General features: G+C 38.2%; 1 protein-coding gene across 2 annotated transcripts in view; it reads right to left on the bottom strand.

Annotated features, from left to right (window-relative positions):
- The window catches only part of mRpS25 (mitochondrial ribosomal protein S25), a 92,584-nt gene that overhangs the window by 47,714 nt on the left and 26,164 nt on the right, over positions 1-18,706 (bottom strand). Inside the window, exon 2 of one of the 2 annotated variants that reach the window (XM_090395861.1) lies at positions 6,022-6,128. In XM_090395861.1, coding sequence (XP_090251987.1) covers positions 6,022-6,128 — 107 coding nt within the window. The remainder of the gene's footprint in view (positions 1-6,021; positions 6,129-18,706) is intronic. The other variant, XM_090395862.1, reaches the window with a different exon arrangement.

Below are 18,706 nucleotides of genomic sequence, written 5' to 3'. Positions count from 1 at the left end.
ATTACATCCTCCGATGAGATGACCAAATCCAAGAAAGTCGATCCTCATATGCCCTCTGTTACATACTGTCTGAGGTAGTTATCCCTCAAAAAAAACTCAAGAAACTCATTTTCTTTACTTCCAGTTGTTATCTCATCATTCCAGTCTATATTGCCATAATTAAAATCACCCATAATGATCATCCTTTTCTTATTTACTTGTACATGTCATTATCACCACCATCCACATTATCTGGTCTATAACAACATCCCACCAAGTATTTGATTCCATTCACCTCTATCTCACACCATACTGACTCAAAACGACTGGCACTGTTTCCCTCTTGCATCTCTACTTTACATGGACATAACCCTTTCTCTACCATCAATAGCACTCCCCCTCCCTTATTACCCCTTCTGTCCTCACGAAACACATCATAACCTTCCATCTCTATTCCTGTCAGGATGTCATCCTCTTCCAACCATGTGTCATTTATTCCGACAATCTTTCGTTGAACAGACACAATTAGTGCAACCATTTCATCTGCCTTTTTTCTTATACTTCTAGCATTTGTATACAAACACAACTGGATATACACACTTAATTTCACTGATACCACTCACTCGATGTGATCTCTCTCCATGCTCAACTGGGGCCATTTCCCTTTCTGCTTCTTCATTTTAAAACCCTTTTCAATTCCAACTGTTTCCTCTTGATCCCTGGTCATTCCATTCCTTTCCTGCCTAAACATACTCACCTCCTCTTGGAGCATCCACCTTTACCATGCTGTGTACCCCTGTGCACCATGAGCCTCCCCGTTTCCCTGCTCCTCTTGCACACCCATTCTCTCATTTTCTATACTCATACCACTCACTTCTCCATTCATAACCACCTCTTCAATCTCTCCTGTCTTACTCTACCGCTCTTCCACATCACTTCCCACTCGATCTGCCTATTCACTTCTCTACCTTCCAGCAGCAGTCTCTCCAAGTGACTCACACCATAACCACTCAAATGCAGTCCATCGCTCCCATACAGCTCAATTCTTCCCTCAAACTCATTCCACACATTGACAAAGTGTACTCTCATCTTCTCACACATTTCAGCCAGCATATCATTCATAATCCTTGCTCTCCACCTCATTTCACCAGTCATACCTAGGCAACATGCTAACTACCCTTCCTGTCACACTATTCTCTTTTATCCTTCTAAGCAGCCTCCTGATATCCATTCTGACACACTCTTTGTCTTCTCTCAAATCATTCGTACCTATTAATATACTATTAGCTCTTTTGCTCGCTCCTGCCTTATATCCAATGCCTCAATCACTCGACTCACTTTAGCACCTGGAAAACATACCTTGTGCATTCTATCCTCCAGCATACCTTTAATAATGAAGTCACCATACAACGCCACTCGCTCATCTTTTGTTAACTCTTGCATTCCATCATTATTTATTTTAATAGTTTTTACCAGAATTTTCTTAATTTCATTCCACATCCATTTCATTTCTTGCCTCATCTAATCCAATTCAACTTATGCAGAAACAAAAAGGAAAGCCACCAACAGAGAGAAGTGGAAGGAAATGGTGCTGCACCCTCTTACTGAGGAAGCTACATGAAGAAGAAGAAGAATGATCACTATGCAGTGACAGAACTATACTAGAAATTTTTTTCAAGTGGAATGCAAAGAATAAGTACATATCAATACTTGAGGTAGAAAATCCATCAAAAACTTTAAATGTGGAAAGATAGCTGGAGTAAATGATATTCAATCGGCAATGATTCAGTACGGAGGTATAAAAGTTTTCAAAGGGCCTGGTCAGAAGGTCTAATTCCAGATGATTAGAATATAGCTCTCATAGTTCCCATCTATAAATAAAGGAATAAAGCTGAATGTGAGAAATTTCTCTACTAAGTGTTCCAGGTAAGTCTTATGCAAGCCTGCTTGAAAAGAGGTTGGGAAAGATTGTGGAGGACAAACTTGTAAAAGAACAAACAGAGTTGTCGGGATCAGATTTTCACTTTACGACAAACAGTTAAGGAATCATGGAAATACAACAAGGGTCTGTACTTAAGTTTTAGATCTGGAAAAGGCATATGATAAGGAACCCAGAGAAAAGCTTTTCAAAACACAAATATGGAGTAAATGGAACATTATGCAGAGCAATATAGTCCATATTTAAGTTGTAAGTTAGCAGTTAGAATAGAAGGAAATATAGGAAAATAATTTGTGGAAATTCTGTGATAACACAAGGAAGCAAATTATCTCCACTCTTACTCATGATCTATATGGATCACATTATGAAAGAAATTGGCATTAAACCTGATATGAGAGCTGAAGATGTCAAACTCAGCTTTATGCAGATGAAACCTTGGTATTAACTTGGTCTACTTACTCACTGATGAGACCTCAAAAAAGGTCGAAACCAGTCTGGGTAGTGACCTTCTCTCATAATGTTTAACAATAATACAGCTCCTAGGAGTTAAGTTCACATTATGGGTAAATATCAAGAATAGTGATTGGAGCTTGCTCCACCCTTTCTATGAGTTGCCTCAGCTTGCACTACCTTCAAGGGTCAGTTGCTGTTCCATCCAGGTATTTGCTTACGCTTGGAATCACCAAACTTTATATAGTTTCTATATTCGGCATGAAACTCCTTGAGTTTCTTATACGGCTAAGAAACAATATGGAATATAATATACTATCCCTTAACTTAAATAAGTTCATGTCGCCGAATTGAAGCCTTTGGCTCTTCATTATAATTAGTAATTTAATAGGACACCTCTTGGCAATTCTCATAGAAGGGATGTAAGTTCTGTTCACTACAAACTTGGTATTAACTTGGTCTACCTACTCACTGATGAGACCTCAAAAAAGGTCGAAGTCAGTCTGGGTAGTGACCTTCTCTCATAATGTTGAACAATAATACAGCTCCTAGGAGTTAAGTTCACATTATGGGTAAATATCAAGAATAGTGATCGGAGCTTGCTCCACCCTTTGTATGAGTTGCCTCAGCTTGCACTACCTTCAAGGGTCAGTTGCTGCTCTATTCAAGTATTTGCTTACACTTGGAATCGCCGAACTTCATATAGTTTCTATATTTCGGCATGAAACTCTTTGAGTTTCTTATTCGGCTAAGAAACAATATGGGATATAATATAATATCCCTTAACTTAAATAAGTTCATGTCACCGAATGGAAGCCTTTGGCTCTTCATTATAATTAGTGATAACTAGATTTTGCAAAGGCATTTGAGTATTACATGGAACTCTGCTACATAAACTACAACAAATGGGGATGGATATGAAAGTGGTGATATGGATAAAAAAATGGCTGAAGAACAGATACCAAAACAGTAGTTTATAGAGGAACAGAATCCAGGAGAAGGCAGATGACTTAGTGGTGTGCCACAGTAGTAGTAGTACACAGCAAGTTGAAGTTTAGAGGGCATATTGCTAAAGTAGTCAGGGTAGCTCACAGGTTTACTTTGATATTGAAGAATACACTAACCAGCAAAGATAAAGGTGTTAACATTCTCTTTATAAAACGTTGATAAAACCAAATATGGATTATTATGTTTAGGTCTTAACACCTGGGTTTCTTGAGGATGAGTATGTGGTGGAAAGGATCTAGAGCAGGGGTCACCAAACTTCTTTGACCGTCGACCCCATCAAGAGTTTCTTGATGTTTTATCGATCCCCTCTATTTTACTATTACATAATTATAATAGGACAAGCAAAGAAGAGTTTTAGATTATTTATTTAATAGTTATATACATACAGTATTTATTGTATGTATAATATAGTATATATTATTATATTACTATCACTACTACTATTACTAGTGGTATTAATATCACTGGTATTACTACCAGCCCTTCTCAATTCTTCAACATAGAGAAGTTTAGTTCGTGAATGAATAACGATTGAATTATAATATGTATGTTGATGAATTTTAGAACATTAACGCTCACTTGTATGTTGATGGCAAAAATGAGACTGGGATCGAATACGCGTAAGTATAAGTAAATAAGCAACCGTGCACATGTTGCCATCTCGCTCCGGCCGGGTGGGAACCACAGACATCCGTTTATTGGTAAATACGTCATTTTGGCCTACTTGATTGGCCTCCGTAACTATTTTCATGACCTTGCTCCATCTTACAGGTCCTATTCATGTCACTGTTCCTACGATTCACTCTTAATTGTGTTGTCATTCAGGATGGAGGTAATCCAAGTTAACCGAATTAAATATTACCCGTACAATGATGTCTTATATTTTTCTATCGACTCCCAATCGACCCCTGAGCCCGAATCGACCCCCCTAACAATGTTATATCGACCACTTTGGTGACCACTGATCTAGAGGCAAGTGACCAAGATGGTGAGAGGGATGTAAAAATAAAAGAATGATCCCCATGATGACAAACTGAGGGTTTGTGAATTGCAAAAGTTGATTATTAGGCAAAAGGGGGGGGGGGGGAGCATGACAGAAATGTTTAAGTTGCTTAAAGGATTTTATAGGATTGATGCAGGGGAAATATTTTAGCACTTAAAGGTTGCATCAGTGTCTAGCTTACTAGAAAGGGAATTTTTGAGGCAAGAAGGTAGGCTAGCATTAATTGGAAGATGATGATGAAAATGGTGCTAGAGACCTGGTGCTGGAGAATCAGGATTTGATTCTGTCTCTGGAGGAGGGGAGCTTAGCACTGAAGTCGGTTCCTTGAAAAAGTATCTAGGGTTGTTTGCACAGCCTTTTTCTTTTTTTTCATCATAAATGGCCTTGTAGCAGCTGATGTTCTCACTAACTGAATGGTAAACTATAATAAATTTAATTTAATCCTTTATCCAAGTGTAAGCAAATAAAGTTTGCATGGTAAACCTTTGTAAACTGCTGAATGTTAGGATCCTTCTCCTCAAGTTTAGCAAATCCCACTACAATGAAACAAAAGGCTTCAGCTAATTCTTTTGCCATAAACTTTCTTGACTCTGGATCTTCTGATTCTTCGTATTCTTGTGTTTCTATCAGCTGCTTCTCTATCTCCATCAGCTCTTCATTGGTTAATTCTTGTGAATGGGACTCTAATGAGTCAATGACAACATTTTCATTGATTTCAAACTGCAGTGTATTGCCACTATCCACCACAGCTTTTATGGCTTTGGCGATATCCTCTGTGAAGCCACGAAAATCACAGAATTTAGAGCACTATTTGTTCCACACCCCTCTCCCAAGAATCAACAATGTTTTTGATGACATCATGCATGTTATAATTGTTTCAGAACTCCCTCAAGGTCATCACGTCATCTTCCGTAGCCCTGACTGCTTGCGGGAATGTACACTGTAAGTAATAAGCCTTAAATGCAGAAATGATTCCCTGGTCCATTGGCTGTAGTAACAATGTAGTGTTGGGTGGTAAAAATATTATCTTTACATTAGGGTGAAGGTCATCTAAAGACGTTGGATGTCTATGAGCATTGTCCAGCACAAGCAGAATTTTAAAGGGAATTTTCTATGAACAATAACGTTCCACAGCAGGAATAAAACAGTTCAAGAACCAATCTTCAGACATGGTAAATGTGACACGGGCCCTTAAATTTGACTTCCAAATAATGCGAAGAGCTGCTTTAACAATGCAGTGAAGTGCAGGTTTCTGCATGTGCGTGAAGGAACCTGGTTCCCAAATTATTAATTATCCTTATGGGAGTCTGTTCATAAGTACGGAATGCCGTAAGCTGGGTCATCCGTAACCCATGGACCGCCAGTATTGTTTTACTGCTTCTTGTTTAAAAAATAAAGAAATAAATATATTTTAATTCTTCCAATTCAGTGCACTTCAACATAAAAAGAACTAGTAGAGGTTTAAACATAATAAAATAATTAACGAACAGTCTCCACGTGGAACTTATACCATACCTCAAAGTTTGAAAAATTATAGTTATTCTTTGAACATATTAATTGCATGAAGAAATACATGCTGGTTTTGCAGCATAAGAGTATCTACATTCCAAATGTTTAAAAATTATTAATCACAAAAACTTACCCAACCAACATCTTATAAAAGGAGTAGGTGTTAAGTTCTCAACTGTCACTATTTGGACATCTGGATTTTTGTATTGAATTTGAGGAAGGTACCAAAATACAAAATCACTAAATTTTAGAAATTTAATCATTTTCAGAATTATAATAATTAAGATTAATTTCACAGAAAAAAATGCATATAAATTTAACATGCTCTATACAACAGCTGATCAAAATTTATCAAGACCAATTTATTTTCTGCTAAAGAATAAATGCTAATGTACAAAGGTACATATCTGGACATGTCTACTACCTTGCAGATAGCATCATATCTCATAGTTGCTGATTCATTCATTCATCCAAGAGCAGTGTTCAAAATCAGCATGATGTTCTTTCTGTTGCATTTCTTGATGTATGAGATACAGCTTGAATGCATTATATAAACAGTAAAGTAATAACCAAAGTTATAACCAATTAACCTATGAATGAATGTAAATGGGCACCAGGTGTACAGAGGATTTGAAATTGGAAGTCATTATCATTTAGTATTGAGCAGGATAAAATTGAATTTCATATTGAAAAGAAGAACATGTAAGAAAGTTTTAAAGCGGATAAAAGTTGAGCAGCTCTCAGATGTGAACTGTAGACTAAAATACACAAAGATTATTCAGGAAAAAATGAAAGAATTTGAGAACAGGAACCAAACCTTGAAGATTTGGTGGCAAGCCATGAAGAAAACATTGAATGATTCAGCCAGAGAGGCATGTGGTGAGGTTATCTGTAAGGCTAGAAAAATTAGAACTCCATGGTGGATACAGGAAGTTAAAGAAGAAAGCATATTAAAAGTTCCTGACAAATGAGTCAGCTTATGCTCTTAGAGAATAGAGAGACAAATGTTAGAAAGCTAAACACTGTGTAAAACTAGCTAAACAAAAGTCATGGGAAGACTGGCAAGAACATAGAAAATAAATATAAAAAAAAGGTGGCGAGATATTCTGGAGGTTGTTGAAGAAGCTCAGAAATGGAGGAAAGAGTGCTGTAAAAGGAATTAGAGATGATAAAGGTGACATCAAAACTGGAGAAAAAGATATCCTTGATGTATGGAGTAATTACTTCAAAAAATTATTAAATGAAACAATCAGTGATGGCACAGTGGTAAAAAATACTGATCAGGCATGCAATCAGAAATATATATATATATATATATCCATATTTGAAGTAGAAAAAGCAATCAAAAGCCTGAAATGTGGAAAGACAGTTGGAGTAGATGATAGTCAACCAGAAATGCTCAAGTATGGAGGTATAAAAGTCTTACAGTGGCTGCACCACATAGTTCAGAAGGCCTGGACAGAAGGATGAATTCCAGATGACTGGAGTAGAGCTTTCATAGTACCCATATATAAAAAGGGAAATAAAACTGAATGTAAGAATTACAGAGGTATTTCTCTACTGAGTGTTCCTGGTAAGATTTATGCAAGTATATACTTCAGAAACTTTTATAATGCCATGTAGATTGTAGTGCAGCTTGTTTCTTAGTATATACATATACTCCAGAAGATGCCTTAATGTGAAGGTCGAAACATCAAGTGTATATTTTGGTTTATATTAAACTAAAGTTTTACTCTAACACGGTAGTTGTATCCATAAGTTTCATAATGTATACTTGAGAAATGGTTGAGAAGGATTGTGGAAGATGAGCTTGGTGAAGAACAAGCTGGATTCAGGCCAAATAGAAGTAGGCAGGATCAGATTTTCACTTTAGGTCAAATAGTTGAGAAATCATGGGAATATAACAAAGATTTATATATGGAAAAGGATATGATAAGGTGCCAAGAGAGAAGCCATTCAAAATGCTACAGTATATGGTGTCAATTGGGGCATTATATCAAACAATACCGTCTTTATATGAGTTGTAAGTGCAGTTAGAAGTGAAGGAAGTCTAATGTGGTTTAATGTTAAATCTGCTGTCAGATAAGGATGCACATTATCCCTTCTGTTATTCATTATCTATATGGATCACATTATGAAGGAAAGTGGTATTAAACCTGTTATCAAAATTGGAGATGTTAATCTCAGCTCTTTGCTTTATGCGGATGATGTTATACTTCTAGAAAAATCTGCTACAAGTCTGCAAGATTCCTGACTAAACTGAATAACTGTCGTAATAGATATAGTATGAAGGTCAGTCAAAGACAATGAAAATAGTCAGAAGCATTGAATATATCAACTGCATTGTGAATGGAGAACCTATAGAACAAGTAAAATATTTCAGCTACTTAGGCATGATTTTAAGTGAAGATGGTAAATTAAATATGGAAATAGACAACAGAATCAACAAAACTGGTATGGTAGGAAGTCAACTGAATATGTTTATATGGAATAAGAGAAAAATTAGTGAAAACACTAAATTAGCTGTACACAAGACAATGTTCAAACCAATTTTAACTTATGGATCTGAGAGCTGGGTTAGAAGTAAAGCGCTTGACCAAGTATTTTACTTCCTAGTAAAACACTTGACTAAACTTTCTCAGGATTTGAGAGTCCTGAGAAAGATTAGGGCCATGAACAGATAGCATCAATGGCAATATCATATTAAAAACAAGGATATTAGGAAAGAACTTGACATTGTTAGCATCCAGGAATGTATTAGTATGGCTACAGGTAGTATGGTCACTTCAATAGAATGGGAGAGGAAAGATTAGCAAAAACAAGTGTTCTCTACCAGGTTGGAAGGAAAAAAGATCCAGAGGAAGACCAAGATATAGGTGGATTGATAAGGTGAAAAGTGCCTTAGAAGATAGAAATATGTCTTGATAGTTAACAAATTGATTTGGAGGAAAATTGTAGATAAGAAGTTAGTAATGATGTAAATTTTTCATGAAGTACTATCATATCCTGTATACCACTTGAGGGAACGCATCAGGAATTTGATGATGAATGTAAATAGCATTTGGTGATGACACTATGGGATATATCATAAATCTAGCTACACAGAGGAATCCAGTTATTTGGCAAAATATAGAAAACGTGAAACAGAAAAAGTTATGTTTCCTATTTCAAGTGCTGAACCATTATGGCAATTACCCTTTGCATAAACTTGGCAGCAAAGTAACACCATCATGGTAAATAGATGGTCGACATTATCAAGAGAGAAGGATTCTCAAAAGAGAATCAAAAAATTAAAAAAAAAAAAAAAAGGATAACAAAAAGGTTACCTAATAGGGTATCAACATTTCTGGTGTAACTTTGGACTGACTGAAAGTGGAACATCAAGGTAAGATATATCTGTATTTCCATACTAACAAACAAGATTATCTAACTCCACTACAAACTGGAATGGATAATCAGTACATTAGAGGGAAGAATGGCACATTGGAGGAGAAAGTGATTAACAAGCAAGGTTCCCCAGATGACAATAAAGGCTCTACACTCGGATTGCTGATCTTCAATCATCTCAATGTTAATAATACTGAGAATGATTATGGAAGGAGGTATTCAGCTGATTTTTTTTTATAGTAGCCCTATATATGAGGAGTTGCAGAATCAACAGCATATTAGTGCAGTGTTGGTTGGATGGGGGGGGGAGTGAGAAGAAGATGAAGACTCTACTCTGAGAAACACCATGTACAGAAAGCTTGCAGAGGAAGAAGTAGCCAAAGGAAAGTTAGATCAACATATTTGAAATTCGACTGTGAATATATGAGGACCAGGTACTAGTTAATCAACATATATATTCCTGACACCAATGAAAGCACGTACAGAAAAGGCTTGGGGAGTCAAAGCCTGGTAGTCTTGGTTGCATATCTTTTGGTCCAAGGCACCAGACAAGTATGGAAAAGAGAGAGAGACCTTCTCATGACATACCCTGAACACCTTTGGATGACTAACTGGCTCATTATGCTATTTCTTCCATCTCGTATTAGCACCCCAGGATGGGCTAGTTACCTCGCTTGCAATAATCAAGAAAATAGCAGGTCTGACTGATTGGTTAGATCCAAGAAACCTGAAGATTGATTCTGACTTTCGAACTTGTTTAATGAGATGCCTACAAGAATTGTAATCAACTATTTTCTACCAGTACAAGTAAACAATGTTCCAGCAGATTAGCAATTTCAGACATTCATCATTTTATCTGCCCTGAATGTAATCATGCTTTTACTTCTGCTGTTAGACTTGGAGTGCATCATTCTTCTAAACATCCTGTTGAGGTGAATGCTACTATCTGTACTGAGCACATTAAAGCATGCTGGAGTTCAGAAGAGGAGTGTATTCTTGCTGCCCACGAAGTTCGTTTGGTGGCGACAGGTGTTAGGAACTTAAATGAGACTTTGGATGATGTGCTGCCTCATCATACTTTTCATGCTATTAAAAGTTATTGAAGACTAGCAGGTTACAAACAGCTTGTTAACGAGCTTGCAGAACTTTCTAGGAATGGCGGGATGGGTAATATCCTCTGTATCTTCCACCCACCTTCCGTTCCTACTCAAGTTGACTTTCAACAACCACATTTAGCAACAAAGGCTTTGATTTCTAAGTCAGCATCAACTTTAGACCAGAAACCTTTAGCAGAATATAATATCGCCAGCAAACTTCAGGATTATCTCCAAAATGTATTTTCTGAACAGCATCAGCCTCGACAACCAAAACATTCCCAGCCTCAAAGTCCACCTTCACGTAGGAGAAAGAGAGATGGCTCATACAGAAATGCAAGCCTTATATAAGAAGAATCGCAGGAGATGCATACAAAGACAATATTAGATGGAGCATCTTCACCTCTCTCCGAAGAACAGCACAAAGATTTTGTGGAATTTTGGAGTACTATCTTCTCCACTCTACCAACGCATTTACCTGATCAAGACCAGCCTTATGTGCTTGGGTCTGTCCCTAAATCAGCCATTTATTCTCCGGTATTACACGAAGAAATTGTATTGGCTTTAACCCCTAGTAATTCAGTTTCTGGCCTTAATGACTTTCCAGTGTCACATTTAAGGAAAGTGCCTATTCAGATCCTTCAAGATCTTCTGAACATTTTCCTATCAACTAAAGTTATTCCACCTTATTTATGGAACTCAAGAATTATATTTATCCCAAAGAAGGATACCACTAGTAGTGCTACGGATAGAGGCCTATTACAGTTTCTCCTGTTCTTCAACTTAATCATAAAGTGCTAGTCAAGAGACTGCAAAAGTATATTCAACATAATGCTCAGCAGAGAGCCTTTGTCCCTTCGGATGGCTGTGCTGAGAACATCTATATTTTTTCTGCCCTCCTTTCTGATTCCCACTGAGGTCTTAAGCCTTTGTTTATGGTTTACCTGGACCTTCAAAAAGCTTTTGATAGTGTTTCTCTTCCTGCTATTTTAAGAGCACTATCTATTGCAGGCTCTCCAGATTCTTTTCTTTCATATATTTTAGAGTTATACTCTAATAATTCTCTATCTATTAATATAGGACCTGTGCGACTTCTATTCCTGCAATTCAGGGTGTTCATCAAGGCGACCCTCTATCCCATCTTTTCTTCGACTGCATCATTGACGAGTTTCTTCATTCTCTACCTAACCATACTGGTTACTCTCTTGATGCTTCTTTTAATGCTATGGACTTTGCTGAAAACCTTATTCTTGTGGCCTCCACTAAGGTTGGCCTTCAGGAACTCCTTGACCAGGCAGTAGACTTCTTTCATGTTAGTAGTCTTACCATAAATGTGGAGAAGTCCTGCTCATTAGCATTTGTCCCTTCAGGGCGTGACAAGAAGCTAAAAGTCGAAAACCCTTGAGTTTTTCCTGCACGATAGGCCATTGCATTTTATCATGATTTGCAGAAGCACAATTTTTAGAGAACCAGGGTTTGGACAGAAGTCAGGAGTTTGCAGTGGAGTGGGGAATGAAGGCACTCATTCCAGTTAGGATTATTTCAGTTACTACCTCAGATAAATTGTTTGGATCAGGAGAGCAAAAATAGTTTGTCACCATGGAAAAAGACACATATGTTGAGTGTGGCTGAAAGGAGATCAATCTGTAGAAAAAGGAGACATGGATAAGATTATGATCAGGGTTGCCAAGGAAACCCGCAGAGATATAAAATGTATTTGAAAGGAGAGATGGCTAAGAAAAGGCCCAAAGTGTTAGAAAAATAATGAGGATTGACTGGAATTCTGGTTGTGTTGGATCAGGACAGCTGATAAATGATTTGGCTTCCCTTGCAGTTTGATCTGTGAAGTTAATTATTTATGTTGGATCATTATTGATGACAAATGAATTTGGATTCACTTTCAGCTTGCTCTATGAAATTAGACAAGGGGAAACAAGTGTGCGTTATAAAGAACGTTAGTCTCCAAGGAAGATGATCTCACAATATGGGTAATTAGACTGTGTGAAATCATCTTTTAATGATAAGTAGTCAAAATAAACAGCATGGTTATCTGAATTAAGAGAGGTTAAAGGGAGTAAACAAACCACAAAGTGAGGTAAGGAAATCTTGAACCAGAACAAATCAAAAAGTGGGGATTCCAGGAAGAAAATTTTAGCAAGAAATGCCTGATTTGATAAAACTGCATATTCCTCCTATTCCAACTACATCTTGCATGATGCATTCTGCAAAATGGGAGGAATATGAAGTTTTATCAAATAGATAAAATTGCATATTCCTCCTATTCCAACTACATCTTGCATGATGCATTCTGCAAAATGGGAGGAATATGCAGTTTTATCAAATCAGGCATTTCTTGCTAAAATTTTCTTCCTGGAATCCCCACTTTTTGATTTGTTCTGGTTCAAGATATCCAGGGTTTGATTAGGAACAGCAGATTGGTTTTTGATGCTTGTAAGTGGTGGTGGTGTATATCATTAATGTTTGTATTGATTCTCTGGATGTGGAAGCGTTGCAGGAAACATATATTTTGTGTGTGTGAGAGAGAGAGAGAGAAGAGGGAGGAGATGCAGTTGAGGTGAGGGTCTTGTACCCAAAGTCCAATTTAAGTATTGCACTGACAGTGTCCCTGTATGCTGCTATACTCAGCCTCACTCCAGGCAATAACCTGGCAGAGTAAGCAGTTGGAGGATTATTCGCTAGCAAATTGGGAAGTGAGACCCAATAAGTTACCATTGGTTCAGTCCCATGTACTATCTAGCAGCACGCTTGTGGAAACTGCTTTATTGTTATAATCATAGGTAATCATATATTCCTTTAACAATACCCTCAGTTAAGTGATGATCAGTAAACTGATTTCCCAATGCAACTAGACAGTTGGCAATCAGTGTGCTTATAATAAAATGTAATGCCAGTATTTAACCAGATAGAAACAACTGATAGAAAAAAAATGTTTATTTAGCCTCTTAACCTTGTTTCATAAAATAACTGAGTTTCACATTGTCAGGAGATAACAGCAAAAAACATTAAGCTAGAAGCAGCTAACAATGGAATGTGCACCACTGGTTTCTGTGTGCATTAGATGATTTATGAGAACTGGCTTGACTTGGTGTAATATCATGCCTTGTTTCTTGTTGCCCTGTTGTGACTGTTTTAACATTTCAGACTACTGTTTAAAAGTTCTGGAGAAGATTTTGTAATGCACGTGGATCATTTCAGTTCATTGCCACAACACTTCATGTTTGGTTTCCATTGTATATGCCACCAATTTTGATTTGTGTTTTCTTTTTTTTTTTTATTATGTCCATAAAATGTTCTGAGATGCATATGTCTCCTGACCTGACTGTTCCATGTAACATATATTACAAGTACTGGTGATCTCTTGTAAAGTTGCCTTCTTCCTCTTCACAAAAATTTCTAGCATTCTTAAGCCTCCAAAACTTCTCAATACTCTACTTAAAAAACTTGGCATTTACAAGATCACCTGTGCTTGTGGTATATGTTACATAGGAGAGACAGGAAGGTCAGGAGAGATACATATATCAGAACATTTTAAGAACGTAGAGGAAAAAAAACAAAAAAACTCAGGATTGGCAACACATATCATGGAAACTAAACATGAAGTGGTATGACAGCCGACTGAAATGATTACATTATTATATTACATGAAATGATCACAAGTAGATTGCAAATTCCACTGCAGAGCTTTTAAAGAGTCATCTGAAATATTAAAATATCCACAGGAACAAGGCATGATATTACATCAAGTCTGGACATCTCTCATAAAACATTTGACCCACAAGAAATTAGTAGTGTGCATAATGTCACAGACAATCAAGTTTCTACATGGCACAAGCATTCAATCCACTGTTAGTCTTTTTTAAAATATTTAACCATGTGATTGCCTGCTTGTAACTTAATTTTTTATTCATTATTTTATTCTGATGATGTGAAACCATTAGTTCACGAAGCTTGTTGAATGTCTAAATAAACATTTTTTACTATCTATTTGTTCTATGTGGTTAAATTCTGGCATTAAATTTTATTATGTCCTTGTACCACAGAAGCATTTGAAACAATGTACTTAGAATTTATACATGTGAAATATGACTACTGGATAAATATTTATCAAGCTTATCAATACATGTGAAAGATATGGGAGAGGGGAGAATCAACAAAATTTATCCTACCACCCATGCATTTTAAAATTCAGAAAGTATTCATTATAATTAATTTCCTGTATTCTATTTTTTATGTATACCATGTACCACAAGGGACAGAGTAGTTCACAAATGTTCCTGAAAGGGTTTAAGTAATATTTAGAAAAATATTTCTAGAAACAGAAAAAAGAAGGTAAGTAGGGGAGCACAGAGAGAAACTGTTACAGGAGAGAGAGTGAGGGATGAATGTGAGCAATCAAGGAATAGAGTGGTAAGAGGTGTAATGTATGGGAACTGAATGATCCGTGGTGTTCAAGATGGGATGCGTGAGGAGTGTTTGCCAGGAGGAACGATAGAAAGAGTGGCTATGGCAGTTAAAAGAGGTGAAAGGATGGATGAGATGATTGTGATGGTGGGAGCAAATGACTTGAGTGGTGGTGTAAATAGGGCAGCGAGAGATATGAGATTCTTGCTTGAGGTTGTAAGAAAGAAGACACAGAGAGGAAAGATAGTGTGTGTTGCCTAGGTATGATAGTGATGAGCTGAGCAGAAGAGCGGTGATATTGAATGGCATAATAGCGAGAATGTGTCAGAAGAGAGGATTGAAATATGTTGATGCCTGGAGTACGTTTGAGAGCAGAGAGGAGTTGTATGTGAGACACCACTTGCATTTGAATGAGGAAGGACGTAGGCATCTGGAGAGATTGATGTTCTGAACGAGTCAGTGTGTCCCAGTAGTGTGGATGGTAGCAGGGGTGGCCTCTTGTGGGAATGGGTACTTGGGAGAATGGGGACGACATCAGGTAACACTGAGCCCAGTGGAGTCTAGAGGGTATAATGCTGGGTATAGAAACAATGGCATTTTTATGCTTTATACTAATACCAGGAGTATTCAAAATAAGGAAGAGGAATTGGTGACACTGATTGCATCAGCCTGTCCAAAGATTACTGGAATCACCGAGACGTGGTTGACAGAAGAGGTTATAATAACAGGAATAGAAGTTGCTGGGAACAGCATTTTTCGGCAGGATAGGAAGGGAAAGCATGGTGGTGGTGGAGTACTGCTTATGATAAGTGATGACCTATGTCCTCTAAGAGGACATAGGTGGTCACAGGCTTCCAGGCTTTGGAAGCCTGTGACACTAATGATTTTGAAAGCATATGGTGTGAGGTGGCGGTGGGCAAGACAGGATATTTAGTGGGGTGTTGCTACAGATCAAGGAGCACAGAGAGTGGGGACCAGGAGATGTTGAGACAGTTTAGCATGGCAAGTGTAAGAAGAATGATTGTTATGGGAGATTTTAACTACAGCAGTATAAATTGGGGAGAGGAAGATGCATGTAGCAATAAGGAATGGAATTTCTAGAATTCTTGAGGGACAAATGTCTTAGGCAACATGTAACAGAGGGAACAAGAGGTTCAAGAGTTTTGGATTTGGTTATAGCATCAGAAGAGTTGATAATAACTGAGATGACATCTCTCCACCAGTTGGAGAGAGTGACCATATGGTTTTGACTTGGAAAATGAATAGACAGGCAGGAGTATCAAAGAGAAGGGAACATATGTGGAATTAGAATTATGAAGCAGGTGATTATAATAGTCTCAGACAACAACTTGGGGAAGTTTCATGGAGGGAGGGATTGAAAGGCCAGGATGTCATTAGTGCTTGGGAAATTGTGAAGGAATATTTGTTAGCAGCAATGGTAAGCTGTATTCCATGAGTGAAGAAGAAGACACAATTTGGAGTAAAGTGGATGATAAACAATATTAAACAGGAACTGCATGTGAAAAAGAGGCTATGGAAGAGATATAAGAAGACAGGTGAAGAGAAGATGCATGAAGAATATAAGGCACAGGCCAGGAGAGCGACTAGTATGGTAAGGAAGGCAAAACTGAAATATGAGAAAATATTGGCCCTCAGATCCAAGGAAAATCCTAGGGAATTTTTTAGCTATGTGGCCAGAAGGAGGAGAAATGACTGTGGAAAAATGACATTGTGGGATAAAAATGGGAATAGAGTGACCGATGCAGAGGACATAATAGAATTGTTCATTGACCACTTTATTGGAGTATTTCATCCTGGAGGAGTCAATCTGAATACTAGAGGGATGGGGCAGGTTCAAGGTTTAGAGGTGCAGGAGGAGAGTGTGTTCCACATATCGAGTACTCTGGATGTTAGTGAAGCTGTGGGACTGGATGGTATTTCATCATGAGTTTTGAGAGAATGTGCTAAGGAACTGACAGTGCCTTTGACCTGGCTTTTCAATGAGTGTCTGGCTGCAGGAAAGGTGCCCATGAAATGGAAGGAAGGTAGGATAGTGGCATTGCATAAGGGCGGTAGCAGACTAGAAGTGTCAAATTATAGGCCAGTTTGAGTGTAATCAGTAGTTAGTAAGATCTTGAAGAAAGTAGTGAGGGACCATATACAGCATTGGGCAGATCTATCCCATCTATCCCAATGGCTTTAACAGGCCTTTAAGGCCCACAACCTTCCAAGCATGCTTGGATTTCGTAACCGAAATTCGAGGATAGAATGGTCACTCCTATGCCTGAAGGTATTCTTGGCTGTATCCCTGTGTGTTCACGGGGCCGGTTTGCCTGCTTGCGGGATGAAAAACACCAGATAAACTGGCGGAAAAAACCCTACTGCCCGCGCCCAAGACCAGCTAACTTGGCTATGGCTGAGGAAGATCCTTCAGCTCCTCACGTCTCCGACGAGAATCGAACCTAGGACACTCCTTCCCCAGGCATATGGTTGCGAAGCGCAAAGCCACTAGGCTAACCGCGCGGATGCATTGGGCAGATGAGGGTAATGTTATCTGTGAGAGTCAACATCGATTTGTGAAGGGGTGCTCTTGTTTTAGCAATATGCTAGCCTTTTATGATAAAGTTACAAGAGCATTAGATGAGGGAAAGACATATACTGCCATTTTCCTAGACTTAGAAAAGGCATTTGACAGGGTGCCACACGATAAGCTGATATTCAAGTTGCAGCACATGGATCTGGATGTCAGATTGGTCAACTGGATTTAGGATTGGATGTCAGATTGGTCAACTGGATTCAGGATTGGTTGTCCGATAGGTATCAGAGAGTTGTATTTGGTGGAGCAATATCAAAGAAGCAAAAGGTTACAAGTGGGGGTTCCACGGGGGTCAGTACTGGGACCTATATTGTTTAACCTTTATATCAATGATATTGTCCGTGGATTGCAAGAGGGTATTCAGTTGTTTGCGGATGATGCGAAGCTGGGAAGGGTTATTAGTAATAGTGCAGACGTGGTAGCCCTGCAAGAGGATTTGAATAAGCTAGATAGATGGGAAAATGAATGGGGGGGGTGTCAGTTTAATGCAGAAAAATGTAAGGTCTTGAGGTTTGGGACACATCGATCAGATGCTGCATACTCTATGGGAGGAGTTATACTGGAGGAAGTAGGGGAGACAAGAGATCTGGGGTTGATGATTGATAGAAACCTGAAATTTAGGGGGCATATTGCAAAGGTAGTGAAGGTAACACAGAGGATTGCTGCAATAATGAGAAGGACACTGACCTGCAGAGATAAAATGGTTATCATTCCATTGTATAAGATGCTGATGAGACCACACTTAGACTATTGTTTTCAGATCTGGTCCCCAGGATTTGAAGGGGATAAATTAACTGTGGAAAGGGTACAAAGGCAGATAACAAAGATGATGTCAGGACTGTACAATGTTAATTATGAGGATCGGCTGAGGGAGTGTGGACTGCAGAGTTTGGTGGATAGAAGAAGGAGAGGTGATATGATTGAGACTTTTAAACTGTTTAGAGGTGGTTACAGGGTTGACACTGGGGAATTCTTTTGCTTGGTTGAACAGTGGGAAAGAGTCATGACAAGGGGGCCATCCCTGGAAGTTACGAAACTGTGAAAAAGAGGGCGAGGAGTGGTTTCTTTGCATGGAGGGTGGTTGAACCATGGAATGCATTGCCTGATAGTGGTGAGAGCGAGAACGGTCAATGCATTTAGGGGTGGTATGATAGACTTTGTGTTTCCTAGGAGGGACCCCCCCCTCGATGAGTCTTGATAGACTTGTGTTTCTATCAAGAATAAAATATCATTCATAAAGGATTATGAATGATATTTTAGCTTACAATGGCTAAATTTAAAGACAGATGAATCATTGGTTGAATATAAAAAGAAAAGAA

The sequence above is a fragment of the Typopeltis vanoorti genome, chromosome 7, assembly GCF_054136105.1.
Source record: "Typopeltis vanoorti isolate ZY-2024b chromosome 7, IOZ_Tvanoo_1.0, whole genome shotgun sequence".
Taxonomy (NCBI): domain Eukaryota; kingdom Metazoa; phylum Arthropoda; class Arachnida; order Uropygi; family Thelyphonidae; genus Typopeltis; species Typopeltis vanoorti.
The sequence above is the reverse complement of the archived record's forward strand: the minus strand, read 5'-3'. Positions and strand labels throughout refer to the sequence as shown.